Source organism: Natrix helvetica, assembly GCF_964273705.1.
Source record: "Natrix helvetica genome assembly, chromosome: 13".
Lineage (NCBI taxonomy): Eukaryota > Metazoa > Chordata > Lepidosauria > Squamata > Natricidae > Natrix > Natrix helvetica.
Window position 1 is genome coordinate 5,811,834 of NC_138557.1, and position 14,931 is coordinate 5,826,764.

At 46.1% G+C, this 14,931-nt stretch overlaps 1 protein-coding gene across 1 annotated transcript in view; it reads left to right on the plus strand.

The window, feature by feature from the left end:
- DNAH3 (dynein axonemal heavy chain 3) overlaps window positions 1-14,931 on the plus strand; it is a gene marked incomplete at its 5' end in the record, with an annotated part of 77,721 nt that overhangs the window by 50,653 nt on the left and 12,137 nt on the right. The window contains 11 exons of the mRNA XM_081965497.1: window positions 203-497; window positions 1,494-1,673; window positions 2,442-2,565; window positions 2,679-2,835; window positions 4,079-4,222; window positions 4,566-5,232; window positions 6,309-6,474; window positions 8,288-8,504; window positions 9,550-9,732; window positions 10,532-10,730; window positions 11,544-13,685. Of these exons, the coding sequence (XP_081821623.1) occupies window positions 203-497; window positions 1,494-1,673; window positions 2,442-2,565; window positions 2,679-2,835; window positions 4,079-4,222; window positions 4,566-5,232; window positions 6,309-6,474; window positions 8,288-8,504; window positions 9,550-9,732; window positions 10,532-10,730; window positions 11,544-13,685 (4,474 nt within the window). The remainder of the gene's footprint in view (window positions 1-202; window positions 498-1,493; window positions 1,674-2,441; window positions 2,566-2,678; window positions 2,836-4,078; window positions 4,223-4,565; window positions 5,233-6,308; window positions 6,475-8,287; window positions 8,505-9,549; window positions 9,733-10,531; window positions 10,731-11,543; window positions 13,686-14,931) is intronic.

Genomic DNA, 14,931 nt, shown 5'->3' on the forward strand with positions numbered 1-14,931 from the left:
GGGGTTTCAGGAGGCCAAAAATGCTGTATTCAGTGTATAAAATGCACCCAGATTTTCACCCTCTTTTTTGAGGGAAAAGGGTGCATCTTATAGTCCGAAAAATAAGGTAACTCTCCATGCCTTTGCTTTGGAAGTAGATGACAAATGTGGGCGAACTTTCTCCTGAGCATCTCCTGAGCATCTCCTCTCATCATCACCACAGGTGTCCGAACTGATCATCCCCACCACAGAAACTGCCCGGCAATCCTTTTTCCTCAAAACCTATGTGGAGCACGAGGTCCCCCTGCTGTTTGTGGGAGCCACCGGGACGGGGAAATCGGCCATCACCAACAGCTTTCTGATCCAGCTTCCCAAGGCCAAATACGTCCCCAATGTCATCAACTTCTCTGCCAGGACCTCCGCCAATCAAACCCAGGATATTATCATGTCGAAACTGGACAGAAGACGGAAAGGGCTGTTTGGTCCCCCCATAGGAAAAAAAGCTGTCGTCTTTGTAGGTTAGAGAAGAAGCTTGATCTTTTTGGTCATTTTCTTTCAGATTTGGGACTTTCTCAATTCCCACATCCTTCCCGAGTCACGTTTCAGCTCAGGAATGCTGTGCTTGTCGATCAGAAAGGTCGGCAGTTCGACTCCCTAGCGCCGCATAACGGAGTGAGCTCCCGTGACTTGTCCCAGCTTCTGCCAACCTAGCAGTTCGAAAGCACGTTAAAAAATGCAAGTGGAAAAATAGGGACCACTTTTGGTGGGAAGGTAACAGAGTTCCGTGCGCCTTCGGTGTTGAGTCATGCCGGCCACATGACCACGGAGACGTCTTCGGACAGCGCTGGCTCTTCGGCTTTGAAATGGAGATGAGCACTGCCCCCTAGAATCGGGAATGACTAGCACATATGCGTGAGAGGAACCTTTACTTTTACCTTTAATAGGTTCTGGGTCGCTAAAACCGAAAATATTTCAAACTTGCATTAATCAAGCGTCAAAGAATATAAATCACAAAATGCAGACTTCCAGGTTGCTAGAAATCTTTTCTTTTCCTTTTTGTCTGGACTGATTAATATCGGCAATCTCAATGTTCTTCGTTTTTAAAAAAAATCCATTCCTTTGTTGCTCTTCTTGGATAGCTAAAATTGATCATTTATGGAATTTATACGCTGCCGGTCTTGCTATCAAGTCACCCTGGCTGGCTTACAGCAGGGTAAAACCTTAAAAACCTTAAAATAATAAATAATAACATTCAGAATGACCAGAAATTAAAAAAGGAAGACAATGGGTATACAATGAGGTGAAGGTAGACAATTCCGTTAATTCGCTACGCCTCAATAAATACATTAATAAACCATATCAATGTACAGTAAATTTATCAATCAGTATCCTTCCCAAATATGTCTAAAATGCCTCTGCATTTTACTTAAGTGTATCAACCCTTCTTCCTAACTCTGTGAAAAATAATGTCTAGGTTTTCCCAGCTGTCTCAAACATCACCTTATTTTTCCTAGATGACTTAAACATGCCAGCTAAGGAAATATACGGGGCTCAGCCCCCAATCGAACTCCTTCGGCAATGGATGAACCACGGCCACTGGTACGATAAGAAAGATACCACAAGGCTGGATGTCGTGGACGTCCTCTTCCTTTCGGCCATGGGTCCTCCCGGAGGTGGAAGAAACGATATTACAGGTAGGGAGTGTGCTTCAATTCAAGAAGATGCGGTACGTTGAATAGGGTCAGACTAAAACGTAGGCTGAGCGCCAAAGAATGGAGGCCTTTGAACTCTGGTGCTGGAGAAGACTCCTGCGAGTCCCCTTGGACTGCAAGGTCAATCCTAGAGGAGATCAACCCTGACTGCTCTTTAGAAGGGCAGATCCTGAAGAGGAAACTCAAAGACTTTGGCCACCTAATGAGAAGGAAGAAGGACTCACTGGAGAAGAGCCTCATGCTAGAAAAGATGGAGGGCAGAAGAAGAAGGGACGGCAGAGAAGGAGGTGGCTGGATGGAGTCACTGAAGCAGTCAGTGTGAGCTTACTGTATTTTTCGGAGTATAAGACGCACCTTAGTTTTTGGGGAGGAAAATATAAAAAGAAAATTCAGCCTACCAGGTATTTATCTGGCTAGCGTCCTTAGTCTGGTCAGCTTCAGCATATAAGTTGGGTGGTTTTGAGCGCACACTTTTTATTCCCTGGTTGGGGATAAAAAACAGCTTCTAAAGCACAGCTGATCATTGGAGAGAGAAGCAATGAGAAAACTAGGGGAAGCCCGGAAGATCTCTTTACTCCTTAGCGCCTCATTAGGATTGGAAAAAAAGCTTCAAAACAAAAAAAAGCTACATTCGGACAATGGTAGTTTAAGAAAAGTTTGCCAATAATCTCAAATAACCTGCCTAAGGTGACCTAGAGGGAGGTGCAGAGTGTCCAGTCTTGTGATCTTCTCCTCTCCTTGCGTCTCCAGGGCGCTTCGTGCGACATCTCAACATCATCTCCATCAGCTCTTTCGATGACGAGGTTTTAACCAAGATTTTCACTTCCATCGTAGACTGGCATTTTGGCAAAGGCTTTGAGGCCAGCTTTCTAAGGTGAACGTCTCCTTTCCAACCTACGTTGCTGGATCCGTGGCTTTATATTCTTCTGACTCATAATCGCCTCTCCTTTTGGCTCTTTTTTTTCCCCTTCTTCTTCTTCTTGAAAGGCTTGGCAAAATGCTAGTTCATGCAACCATGAATATCTACAAGCTGGCCATGGAGAACTTCCTTCCCACCCCTTCAAAATCTCACTACGTCTTTAATCTGCGTGATTTCTCCCGGGTGATTCGAGGGGTGCTGTTGTGCCCGCATACACATTTACAGGTGTGTTCTTCCCCTCCTTCTCCTTCTTCTTCCTCTCCTCCTCCTCCTTCTCCCCCTTCCTCTTTCTCCTCCACCTCCTCCCCCTTCTCCCCCTTCCTCTTCTTCCCCTCCTCCTTCTCCTTCTCATCCCCCTTCCTCTTTCTCCTTCTCCCCCTCCCCCCTCCCCCTCCCCCTTCCTCTTTATCCTTCTTCTTCTTCCCCTCCTTCTCCTTCTTCTCCTCCCCCTTCCTCTTTCTCCTTCTTCTTCTTCCCCTCCTTCTCCTTCTTCTCCTCCCCCTTCCTCTTTCTCCTTCTCCTTCTTCCCCTCTTTTCCCCTCCTCCCCTCCCTTCCTCTTTCTCCCCTCCTCCTCCTCCCCCTTCTCCCCCTTCCTCTTCTTCCTTCTCCTTCTTCCCCTCCTCCTTCTCCTTCTCATCCCCCTTCCTCTTTCTCCTTCTCCCCCTCCCCCCTCCCCCTCCCCCTTCCTCTTTATCCTTCTTCTTCTTCCCCTCCTTCTCCTTCTCCTCCTCCCCCTTCCTCTTTCTCCTTCTCCTTCTTCCCCTCTTTTCCCCTCCTCCTCTCCCTTCCTCTTTCTCCCCTCCTCCCCCTCCCCCTTCCTCTTTCTCCTTTTCCTTCTTCCCCACCTTCTCCCTTCCTCCTCCCCTTTCTCCTTCTCCTTCTCCTCGTCCTCCTTCTCCTTCCTCTTTCTCCTTCTCCTTCTTCCCCTCCTCCTCCCCTCCTCCCCCTTTCTTTCTCCTTCTCCTTCTTCTTCCCCTCCTCCTTCTCCTCTCCCTTCCTCTTTCTCCTTCTCTTTTACCACTTTGAGTGTCAAGGGACATACAAGGTTCTGGTTCTTCTACCTCTGGCAACCTCCACCATCGTTATTTGTCACTGTTGTAGCATGTCTACATTCTGATGGATGAAAGTGGTGATGTAGGAGGTGAGCAGACTGAGCTGGAGGGCGGAGTTAAACATGCCATTAGTTTGGAGTCATTGCGTTGCCACAAGAGACTCAAGCCCACCTCCCTGCGAATTCCATTGACCATGATCTAGTGCCAATTTAGCTTGGCTGTTAGTTGACCAGACTTGTGTATAAGTAGCAATAATACATTCTTCTATGTCTGAACTCAACAAAGGCTCCTCATTACTTGCCCAGTGAACCAAGAAGATATTTTTGTATCTGTCTCCTCTGTCCCCGATTTGATCTTGCAATTCTTTTTTTTTTTAAAAAAAAATACCCTTCCTGTCCTTCCTTTCCTTTGGCAGGATGGAGAAAAGCTGATCAGGCTTTGGATTCATGAAGTTTATCGGGTCTTTTATGACCGCTTGATCGATGCCAACGACAGAGAAGTGTTTTTTAACATGATGAAAGAAACGACCTCTGACTGTTTTAAACAGAGTGTCGATAAGGTGAGCCTTTTTAAGCAGGTGTCGGGGTGGTTTGCGCGGAGAAGGACAGTGGCAACCCAGGAGTCCTTGACTTACAGCCACAATGGAGACCAGAATTTCCATTGTTGAGCAAGTCGGTTGTTAAGTGAGTCACGCAACCTTGGTTTTTGACATGGTTTTTAAGTGAATCACTGATTCACAGATAAGTGAACCAGGCGGTCATTAAGCAAATCCGCTTCCCCCCCTCACCCATTGACCTTACTTGTCAGAAGCCAGCTGGGAAGGTCCCCATCCCGAGTGAATTGCCCTTGTAAGAAAAAAAAAAGTCCTATTTATCTAGGATCCTCTTCTACGTCTTCTCTAGGTACTAAGCCATCTGTCTCGTACTGGCAAAATCACGGATAACAACATTCGGAGTCTCTTTTTTGGGGACTATTTCAAGCCGTCCAGTGACAAGAAGATCTACGATGAGATCACGGATTTGCACAAGCTGACGTCAGTCATGGAGTACTACCTGGAGGAATTCAACAACATCAGCAAGGCTCCCATGCCTTTGGTCATGTTTAAATTTGCTATCGAGCACATTTCCCGCATCTGTCGCGTCCTGAAGCAAGACAATGGCCATCTACTGCTGGTGGGCATAGGCGGGAGTGGGCGGCAGAGTGCCACCAAGCTGGGCACCTTCATGAACTCTTACGAGCTCTTCATGATTGAGATCACCAAGTTCTACGCCATGAATGAATGGAGAGAGGACGTTAAGAAGGTCATGTTGCAATCGGGGGTGGCCAACAAGAGCACGGTCTTCTTGTTCTGTGACAACCAGATCAAAGACGAGTCTTTCGTGGAGGACATCAACATGCTTCTGAACACAGGGGATGTGCCTAACATTTTTGCAGCGGACGAGAAGGCGGACATTGTAGAGAAAATGCAGACCGCGGCGAGGACCGAAGGGAGAAGAATCGAAGCCACCCCTTTGGCCATGTATAACTTTTTCATTGAGCGTGTGAAGAAAAATCTACATATTGTTCTAGGTATGGGTAGTTCTAGCACCTTTTGATTCACTTCTCAAGAAAAGTTGACACATTGTTCTAGGCATGGCTAGGTCTAGAGCCTTTTCATTCAGTATCTTGAGATAAATCTACACATTATTTTAGGTATGGCTAATTCTAGGGCCTTTTGATTCACATCTCAAGAAAAATTGACACATTGTTCTAGGCATGGCTAGGTCTAGAGCCTTTTCATTCAGTATCTCGAGAAAAATCTACACATGTTCTAGGTATGTCTAGATCTACAGCTTTTGATTCAGGAGCTCAAGAAAAAATACACATTGTTCTAGGTATGGCTAGGTCTACAGCTTTTGATTCAGAAGCTCAAGGGAAAAAAATCTACACCATTGTTCTAGGTATGTCTAGGTCTACAGCTTTTGATTCAGAAGCTCAAGAAAAATCTACACATTTTTCTAGGTATGTCTAGATCTACAGCTTTTGATTAAGCAGCTCAAGACAAAGATGCACATTGTTCTAGGCATGACTAGTTATAGGGCCTTTTGATTCAGTATCTCAAGAAAAATATACACATTGTTCTAGGTATGTCTAGGTCTATAGTATCTCAAGAAAAGTATACACATTGTTCTAGATATGTCTAGGTCTACAGCTTTTGATCCAGAAGCTCAAGAAAAATTTACAGATTGTTCTAGGTGTGGCTAGCTCTAGGGCCTTTTGATTAAGCATCTCAAGAAAAATATACTAGATATGGCTAAGTCTAGGACATTTTGATTGAGCTTATCAAGAAAAAACCCTATAGTTAGAGAAGATACATCGATTTATAATTGAGTGTATGAAACAAAAAAATATTTAGATATGGATAAACCTTGTCGCTTGTTTATTGAGCACATTGTGGGGGAAAGAAGGGCAGTGTTTGTCAATATGACAAATTTTGGATAAGTTAAACCGTGGCTTGCTTAAGTATGAAGCCTATCCCTTTTCAGCCTGATTTCTTTAAATGTGACCAGGATGGGGCCTCGTGATCCAACCCCTCCAGCCAACATTAGATCAGGAATCATGCTAATAATGGATTTGGGAGATCTGAATTGTCATCTCTTTTTCAGCAATGAGCCCGATTGGAGACGCATTCCGGAATCGTTTACGGATGTTCCCTTCATTGATCAATTGTTGCACTATTGATTGGTTCCAGAGATGGCCCACAGATGCCCTGGAAATGGTGGCCAACAAATTCTTAGAGGATGTGAAGTTGGAAGATGAAATAAGAAAATCGTATGTTGTAAAATAGAGTTGTTTTCCCTTCCTCTTTTCTTCTTCACTTAACTTGCTATTTGGGATAAAAATGCTTACAAGGCAGTGGTGGGATTCAAATTTTTTTACTACCAGTTCGGTGGGTGTGGTTTGGTGGGCATGGCTTGGTGGTCATGTGACTGGGTGGGCATGGCCAACTCGACATCATTCACTCCCACCCAGTCACATGACACACACACCCAGCCACCCCTACCTAGGTTTTGTGGCTTCCGGTATTTTCTTTTAAATAGGTACCTCTGTGTCTCTGTGTCTCTGTGTCTCTGTGTCTGTTTCTGTGTGTGTGTGTGTGTGTGTGTGTGTCTGTTTCTCTTTCTCCCTCTCTCCCTTTCTTTCATCCTCTCTCTCTTTCTCCCTCTCTCCCTTTCTCTCTCTCATCTCTTTTCTCTCATCTCTCTCTCTCATCTCTCTTTCTCTCTCTCTCATCTCTCTCTTTCTCCCTCTCTCTCTTTCTCTCTCTCATCCCTTTCTCCCTCTCACTTTCTCTCTCTCCACTTTCTCTCTCTCATCACCTCTCAGCAATGCAAATTAAGATGTTTTCTAGTAAGTATGCAAATGATGAAGCTGTAAAAATAATCGGCAACCTTTGCCACAGAACTCACACTAGCAGCAAAATGGCGGAAGGACAGACAATTACGGTTAAAAGTTCAGGGCAGCTAAATTATCTGCATTCAGACTGGAGTAAATAAGTTCAAAGCTTATCATAAATGACAGCCAAATGCAAATCTGTGTACTTTTGATACAAGTAGGTGGCTAGTGCTAATTATTAATGATAATTATTGGGTCCTTTGATGATGAGGAATGTCATTTATAATAGCTATTTGATCCCTGGTCCATTTTAGTATCTAAGTATTTTTTTACGGTTGATTTTTAGTGCATATTCACTCAAACTGATTTTTCCAGTTTGGCTTAATCGTTCCTTAACTATGCACACTGCCCAAACTTCCTAAAATCAGTCCAGGTAGTCCTTGACTTACAGCCATTCATTTAGTGTCCATTCAAAGCTTACAACTGAAAAAAGTGACTTATGGCCATTGTTCACACTTAACAACCATTGCAGCATCCCTGTGGTCATACGTTCAAAATTTGGACACTTGGCAACTGGTTCATATTTATGACATTTGCGGTATCTGAAGTTCCAATATTTGAGAGGCTGCCAGAGAGAGGAGGGGAGTCAAGCTATTTTCCATGGCACCTAAAGGCCAGACAAGGAAGAATGGATTGAAACTGAACAAGGAGAGATTCAACCTGGAAATAAGGAGAAATTTTCTGACAGTGAGAACAATCAACTAAAAGAACAGAAGTTGTCTTCAGAAGTTGTGGGAGTTTCATCCCTGGAAGTTTTCAAGAAGAGACTGGACTCCCATTGATCCGAAATGGCGTAGGGTCTCCTGCTTGGGTGGGTGGGGGGGTTGGACTAGATGACTTACAAGGTCCCTTCCAACTCTGTTAATCTGTTCATGTGATCACCTTTTGTGAACTTCTGTCAAGCAAAGTCAGTGAGGACGCTACATTCAATGAACAACCGTGTCACTAACTTAACAACTGCGGTGATTCACTTTAACAACTGTGGCAAGAAAGGTTGCAAAATGGAGCCAAACTCATCTAACCACTGTCTTGCTTAGCAGCAGTGATTTTGGGTCAATGGTGGCCGTAAGTCGAGGACTTACCTGTACTTAATCAGACGTCTGCGGCTGTTATGTTTTCATAGAAGAAAATCTGATATATATATATTTTTCTCATTAACTGTTTCTAACCTGTAAATCTTTTCCTGTAGGGTTGTATTCATGTGCAAGTATTTTCAAGAAAGCGTACGGGAACTTTCCGTCAGTTATTACAACATTCTTCGAAGGCACAATTATGTCACTCCCACATCCTACTTGGAGTTAATTCTGACTTTCAAAAGCCTGCTCAACGCCAAAAGGCATGAAGTGGACATGATGAGAAACCGCTACCTTGTGGGCCTTCAGAAACTGGACTTCGCAGCTTCACAAGTACGTTTTGGGCTTGGATTACTAGCCAAGGAATATTTAATGATGGTTTTTTTTGTCGGAAGCCAAGATTTGTGGCTTAACTCTGATCATCTAGCTAGTTTGCTCCCACTTTTCATTTTTTCCTGGAAGCAGGTCAAAGAAATCAGGATAGCTTATTGGGACCCGGGATTGTGATTCATTTGGTCCAAAGAAATGAGGATTATAAATTAGGATTAAGGTGTATCTTGTTGGTTCACATCCCCGCTACAAACTGTCTCGGTCCAGATGTGTTTGAAGCTCCACCATCCCCAAAGAGCATTGGAATGGACCCACCATTAAGCCTAATGCTCAAGACTTGCACCAATTATCAACCCACCCACCCACCCACCTGTCCATTATCGTCTGTCTGTCCATCCATCCATCATCCATCTTTCCATCTATCTATCTTTCGGTCCATCCATCCATCCATCCATCCATCCATTATCATCTGTCCATCTATCCATCCATCTATCATCCATCCATCCATCATCTATCTTTCTGTCCATCCATCCATTATCATCTGTCCATCCATCCATCATCCATCTTTCCATCATCTGTCTTTCTGTCCATCCATCCATTATCATCTATCCATCCATCCATCATCCATCTTTCCATCATCTGTCTTTCTGTCCATCCATCCATTATCATCTGTCCATCTATCCATCCATCATCTATCTTTCTGTCCATCCATCCATCCATTATCATTTGTCTATCAATCCATCCATCATCCATCTTTCCATTATCTATCTTTCTGTCCATCCATCCATCCATTATCATCTGTCCATCTGTCCATCTGTCCGTCCGTCCGTCCATCCATCCATCCATCTCTCTATCTCTCTATCTCTCTATCTCTCTATCTCTCTATCTCTCTATCTCTCTATCTTTGCAGTAAAACTGACTGAATATGTAATGGACAAGGACATGTTGAAATCTGTGCTTCTGGGAGTTGAAGTCCACCCATCTCCAAGTGGCCAAGGTTGAGAAGCTCTCCTTTGTTGTGTCAAGATTGGTCTTGTTCCCCTTGCAGGTTGCAGTCATGCAAGTAGAGCTGACGGCCCTTCAGCCTCAGCTGATCGAAACCTCTGCAGAGACCGAGAAGATGATGCTTCACATCGAGAAGGAGACGGGCGAGGTCGATGCCAAGAAGGAGCTGGTGGCTGCGGATGAGAAGGAGGCCAATGAAGCCGCCGCTGTGGCACAGGGGATAAAGGTAATTTCTTCTGGATATGGGTGCCCCATCACAGCATTCTTCCCACAATCATCATCATCATTTAACGACCCCATAATCCCTTGCAGAGTGGAGTCTAGGCAACTGAATGAGCTGAATGTTTACTGGCCCGATGCCCTTCCTGTCGTCCATGTGGAGTTTTGTTCAGCAGATATATTCTCAGTGTATCCAGAGAGAGAAATATCTACATCTACCTAGGATCAAACTCACAGCCTTCTGAGTTTGCAAAGCTCACGCAACCAATGTCTTGTTCACAAGAGAAATCTGGGGCTCCGTTGTAGTCGTAAGCCGAGGACTACATTTACCTTGTTTTGATACATGTTTTGCTAATGGTGATTCTGGATTAACATCAAGCAATGCTTAATGCAAAGAAGGACCAGGGGTGACATGACAGCAGTCTTCCGATATCCCAGGGGCTGCCACAAAGAAGAGGGGAGGTCAACTTATTCTCCAAAGCACCAGAAGGCAGGACAAGACGCGATGGGTGGAAACTAATCAAGGAGAGAAGCAACTTAGAACTAAGGAGAAATTTCCTGACACTGAGAACAATTAATCAGTGGAACAGAAGTTGCCTCCAGAAGTTGTGAATGCTCCAACACTGGAAGTTTTTAAGAAGACGTTGGATAACCATTTGTCTGAAGTGGTGTAGGGTTTCCTGCCTAAGCAGGGGGTTGGACCTCCAAGGTCCCTTCCAACTCTTCTGTCCTTCTGTTAAGGCTGACTGATCAATGTGGCGTGGGAAAAGGTGGCCTGAACTTGTGGCTCTTGTCTGTGATTGCAGGAAGAATGCGAGGGGGATCTGGCAGAAGCCATGCCAGCTCTTGAGGCTGCCCTTTCGGCTCTGGACACCTTGAACCCTGCGGATATTTCTCTCATCAAATCCATGCAGAATCCCCCGGGGCCCGTCAAACTCGTCATGGAGAGCATTTGTGTCATGAAAGGCATCAAACCCGAAAGGAAGCCGGATCCATCTGGAACTGGTAATAACAATCATGATAATGATGCTAGTTTTGCAAAATGACAAATTTGGTGTTCTTGGGGTAATATTACTGAGTGGTAGGATATATTCCTTTAGCTGCTCCTGGGTTACCATCAACTCCTATTATCTCCCTCATTTTAAGACATCAGTGGCTGATGAAGCACCATTTCAAAGAAAGCTGTACTTCCTGTGTTAAATGCTCCGCATTTATTTCCCTGATCCTGTTCAAAATGTACATACTGATCTTGTTATCATAAATTGGGTGAAACAGTGCATCACAGGGCACTACATTTTGAGCCAGGGTAGCTCCAATGGGCTGACTTACAGAATGCGCCGTGAATTTGGGGACCCATGGCTTCTGAGTGATGACGTTCGGGAAGTGCTGCTGGCTTTTGCTGCGGTTATGTGAACTTCATTTTCAATGCTCTGGGACAGTTTCCCAGCCAATCTCATAATCCCTTGCTCCCTCTCCCATCCAGCAGCAGTCACTTACCTGACTGCCTGGAAGAGAAGGGTAAGGAAGGGAAGGAGGAGGAGGATGGGGAAGGGAGGAAGGAGGCTGAGAGAGGTAAAGGGAGGGAGGGAGGGAAGGAAGGAAAGAAGGAACGAAGGAAGATCTCTGATGCTTCCTGCCAGATTCCCAGAAGCAACGGGGAAGCCAGCAGGAAGTCAGAACTAGTCCATCTCCCATTGCTTTTTTACCCACCTGTGGTCATTCTCTTTCTCTATTTAGGAAAGGGAATACCACCCATAGGGCACAGCTTGTCTTAATATTAAACACTTTCATGTTTATGTGTTCTGTTGTGAAATGCAGGTAAAATGATAGAAGATTACTGGGGAAGTTCTAAAAAGATCCTGGGGGATCTGAAATTCCTTGAGGGCCTGAAGACGTACGACAAAGATAACATTCCTGCCGTAATAATGAAGAGAATCCGAGAGAGGTTTATCAACCACCCCGATTTCCAGCCCGCCGTCATCAAAAATGTCTCTTCGGCCTGCGAAGGCTTATGTAAGTGGGTGAGAGCCATGGAGGTCTACGACCGTGTCGCCAAGGTCGTTGCCCCCAAGCGGGAACGCCTCCGAGAGGCGGAGGGCTTGCTCGACATCCAGATGCAGAAACTCAACACGAAGCGCGCGGAGCTCAAGACCCTGATGGACCGTCTCCAAGCTCTGAACGACGAGTTTGAAGAGATGAATAACCGGAAGAAAGAGCTGGAGGACAACATTGAGATATGCTCCCAGAAGCTGATCCGAGCCGAGAAATTGATCAGCGGATTAGGGGGCGAGAAGGAGAGGTGGACGGAAGCCGCCCGCCTGCTGGGAATCCGCTACACCGATCTGACAGGAGACGTCTTGCTGTCTTCGGGGACGGTGGCTTATCTGGGGGCCTTCACTGTGGATTACCGCCTGGAAAGTCAGCAGAAGTGGCTGGCCTTATGCAAGGAGAAGGATATCCCTTGCTCAAACGATTTCAGCCTGAGTAACACTTTAGGGGATCCCGTCAAGATCCGCGCCTGGCAGATTGCAGGATTGCCCATCGATTCCTTCTCGATCGACAACGGCATCATTGTGTCCAACTCGCGACGATGGGCGCTCATGATCGACCCTCAAGGACAAGCCAACAAGTGGGTCAAGAACATGGAAAAGGGCAACAAACTCTCAGTCATCAAGTTATCCGACACCAACTACGTCAGGTCGTTGGAGAACGCCATCCAGTTTGGAACGCCGGTCCTCCTTGAAAATATTGGCGAGGAGCTGGACGCTTTCCTGGAGCCTGTTCTGCTAAAGACAACGTTCAAGCAGCAGGGAGTTGAGTATATGAGACTGGGGGAGAACATCATCGAGTTCTCCAAAGACTTCAGGTTCTACATCACCACCCGTTTGAGGAACCCTCACTACCTCCCTGAAGTGGCGGTCAAGGTTTGCCTACTCAATTTTATGATTACGCCTCTGGGACTCCAGGACCAGCTCCTTGGGATTGTGGCCGCCAAAGAAAAACCGGAACTGGAAGAGAAGAAGAACAAGCTGATCGTCGAGAGTGCGGCGAACAAGAAGCAGCTGAAGGAAATTGAAGACAAGATCCTGGAGGTCCTCTCCAAGTCGGAAGGAAACATCTTAGAAGATGAGACGGCCATCAAAGTTCTCTCCTCTTCCAAACAACTGTCGGAAGAAATCTCTGAGAAGCAAGAAATCGCCAATGTGACGGAGATGGAGATCGACGCTACGCGGATGGGATACAAACCTGTGGCGGTCCATTCCGCAACCGTCTTCTTCTGCATTTCTGACCTAGCACACATCGAGCCGATGTACCAGTATTCCTTGATATGGTTCATTAACCTCTACGTCCAGTCGCTCGCCAACAGTAGGAAAAGCGACATTTTGGAGGAACGAATCGAAAACATCATCAACCATTTCACCATAAGCATCTACAATAACGTCTGCCGGTCCTTGTTTGAAAAGGACAAGTTGCTTTTCTCCCTCCTTCTCTCCATTGGGATTTTGAAAGGGAAGAACGAAGTCGATGATGAAGTTTGGCGCTTTTTGTTGACCGGAGGGGTGGCCTTGGAGAACCCCTACCCCAACCCCGCCTCAGAGTGGTTGAGCGAGAAAGCTTGGGCCGAGATTGTCCGCGCTTCGGGCCTCAAAAACCTCGCTGGCTTGATGGATCACTTCGAATCTCACGTCCTGGAGTGGAAAACCATTTATGATTCAGCCAAACCTCACGAAGAAGAGTTCCCCGATGGGTGGGATAATCTGACGGGTCTCGACCGCATGGTGGTGCTCCGGTGTTTGCGACCTGACAAAATTATCCCAGCCACCCAGTTGTTCATCATGGAGAAAATGGGGAGGACCTTCATTGAACCTCCAACCTTCGATCTCGCTGGAAGTTACGGTGACTCCAACTGCTGCGCCCCCCTGATTTTTGTCCTGTCCCCGGGGGCTGATCCCATGGCAGGTGAGATTGGAATCCAGTTCAATTCAATTCTGCTTGGATTTTGGTTGGTGGCAAGGAAGGAAACTAGGCTCTCTGTCCCAAAAGCTGTCTCTGTTAAATGTCTGTGGAGGTTCTCAGGTTCTTGCTCCCCAAATTTATGGGGAGCTAACCCTAAGGCTAAATGGGTCCCCCCCCCAAACGGGATTTTTCCATGGATTTTTCCATGGAAAGTAGGTAGATTGGGCTGGAAAAGTCAGCACCCTCCTAACCGTAACTATGCACTCCAAATCCGTTGGCGATGTCCATTTTGCTCCCCGAAGTCAAGGGGAGCTAACCCTAAGCCTAAGTGGGTTTCCCTCCCAATGGGATTTTCCCATGTATTTTGCCAGGGAACAAAGAGAGGGTGGGCTGGAAAAGTCAGCACCCTCCTAACCATAACAATGTTCTCCGAATCCATTGGCAATATCCATTTTGCTCCCCAAATTCATGGGGAGCTAACCCTAACCCTAAGTGGGTTTTCCCCCCAGTGAGATTTCCCCATGTATTTTGCCAGGGACGGTAGATAGGGCAGGCTGGAAAAGTCGGCACCCTCCTAACCATAACAATGTTCTCCGAATCCATTGGCAATATCCATTTTGCTCCCCAAATTCATGGGGAGCTAACCCTAACCCTAAGTGGGTTTTCCCCCCAGTGAGATTTTCCCATGTATTTTGTCAGGGAAGGTAGATAGGGCGGGCTGGAAAAGTCAGCACCCTCCTAACCATAACAATGTTCTCCGAATCCATTGGCGATGTCCATTTTGCTCCCCAAATTCATGGGGAGCTAACCCTAACCCTAAGTGGGTTTTCCCCCCAGTGAGATTTTCCCATGTATTTTGCCAGGGAAGGTAGATAGGGCGGGCTGGAAAAGTCAGCACCCTCCTAACCATAACAATGTTCTCCGAATCCATTGGCAATATCCATTTTGCTCCCCAAATTCATGGGGAGCTAACCCTAACCCTAACTGGGTTTTCCCCCCAGTGAGATTTTCCCATGTATTTTGCCAGGGAAGGTAGATAGGGCGGGCTGGAAAAGTCAGCACCCTCCTAACCATAACAATGTTCTCCGAATCCATTGGCAATATCCATTTTGCTCCCCAAATTCATGGGGAGCTAACCCTAACCCTAAGTGGGTTTTCCCCCCAGTGAGATTTTCCCATGTATTTTGCCAGGGAAGGTAGATAGGGCGGGCTGGAAAAGTCAGCACCCTCCTAACCATAACAATGTTCT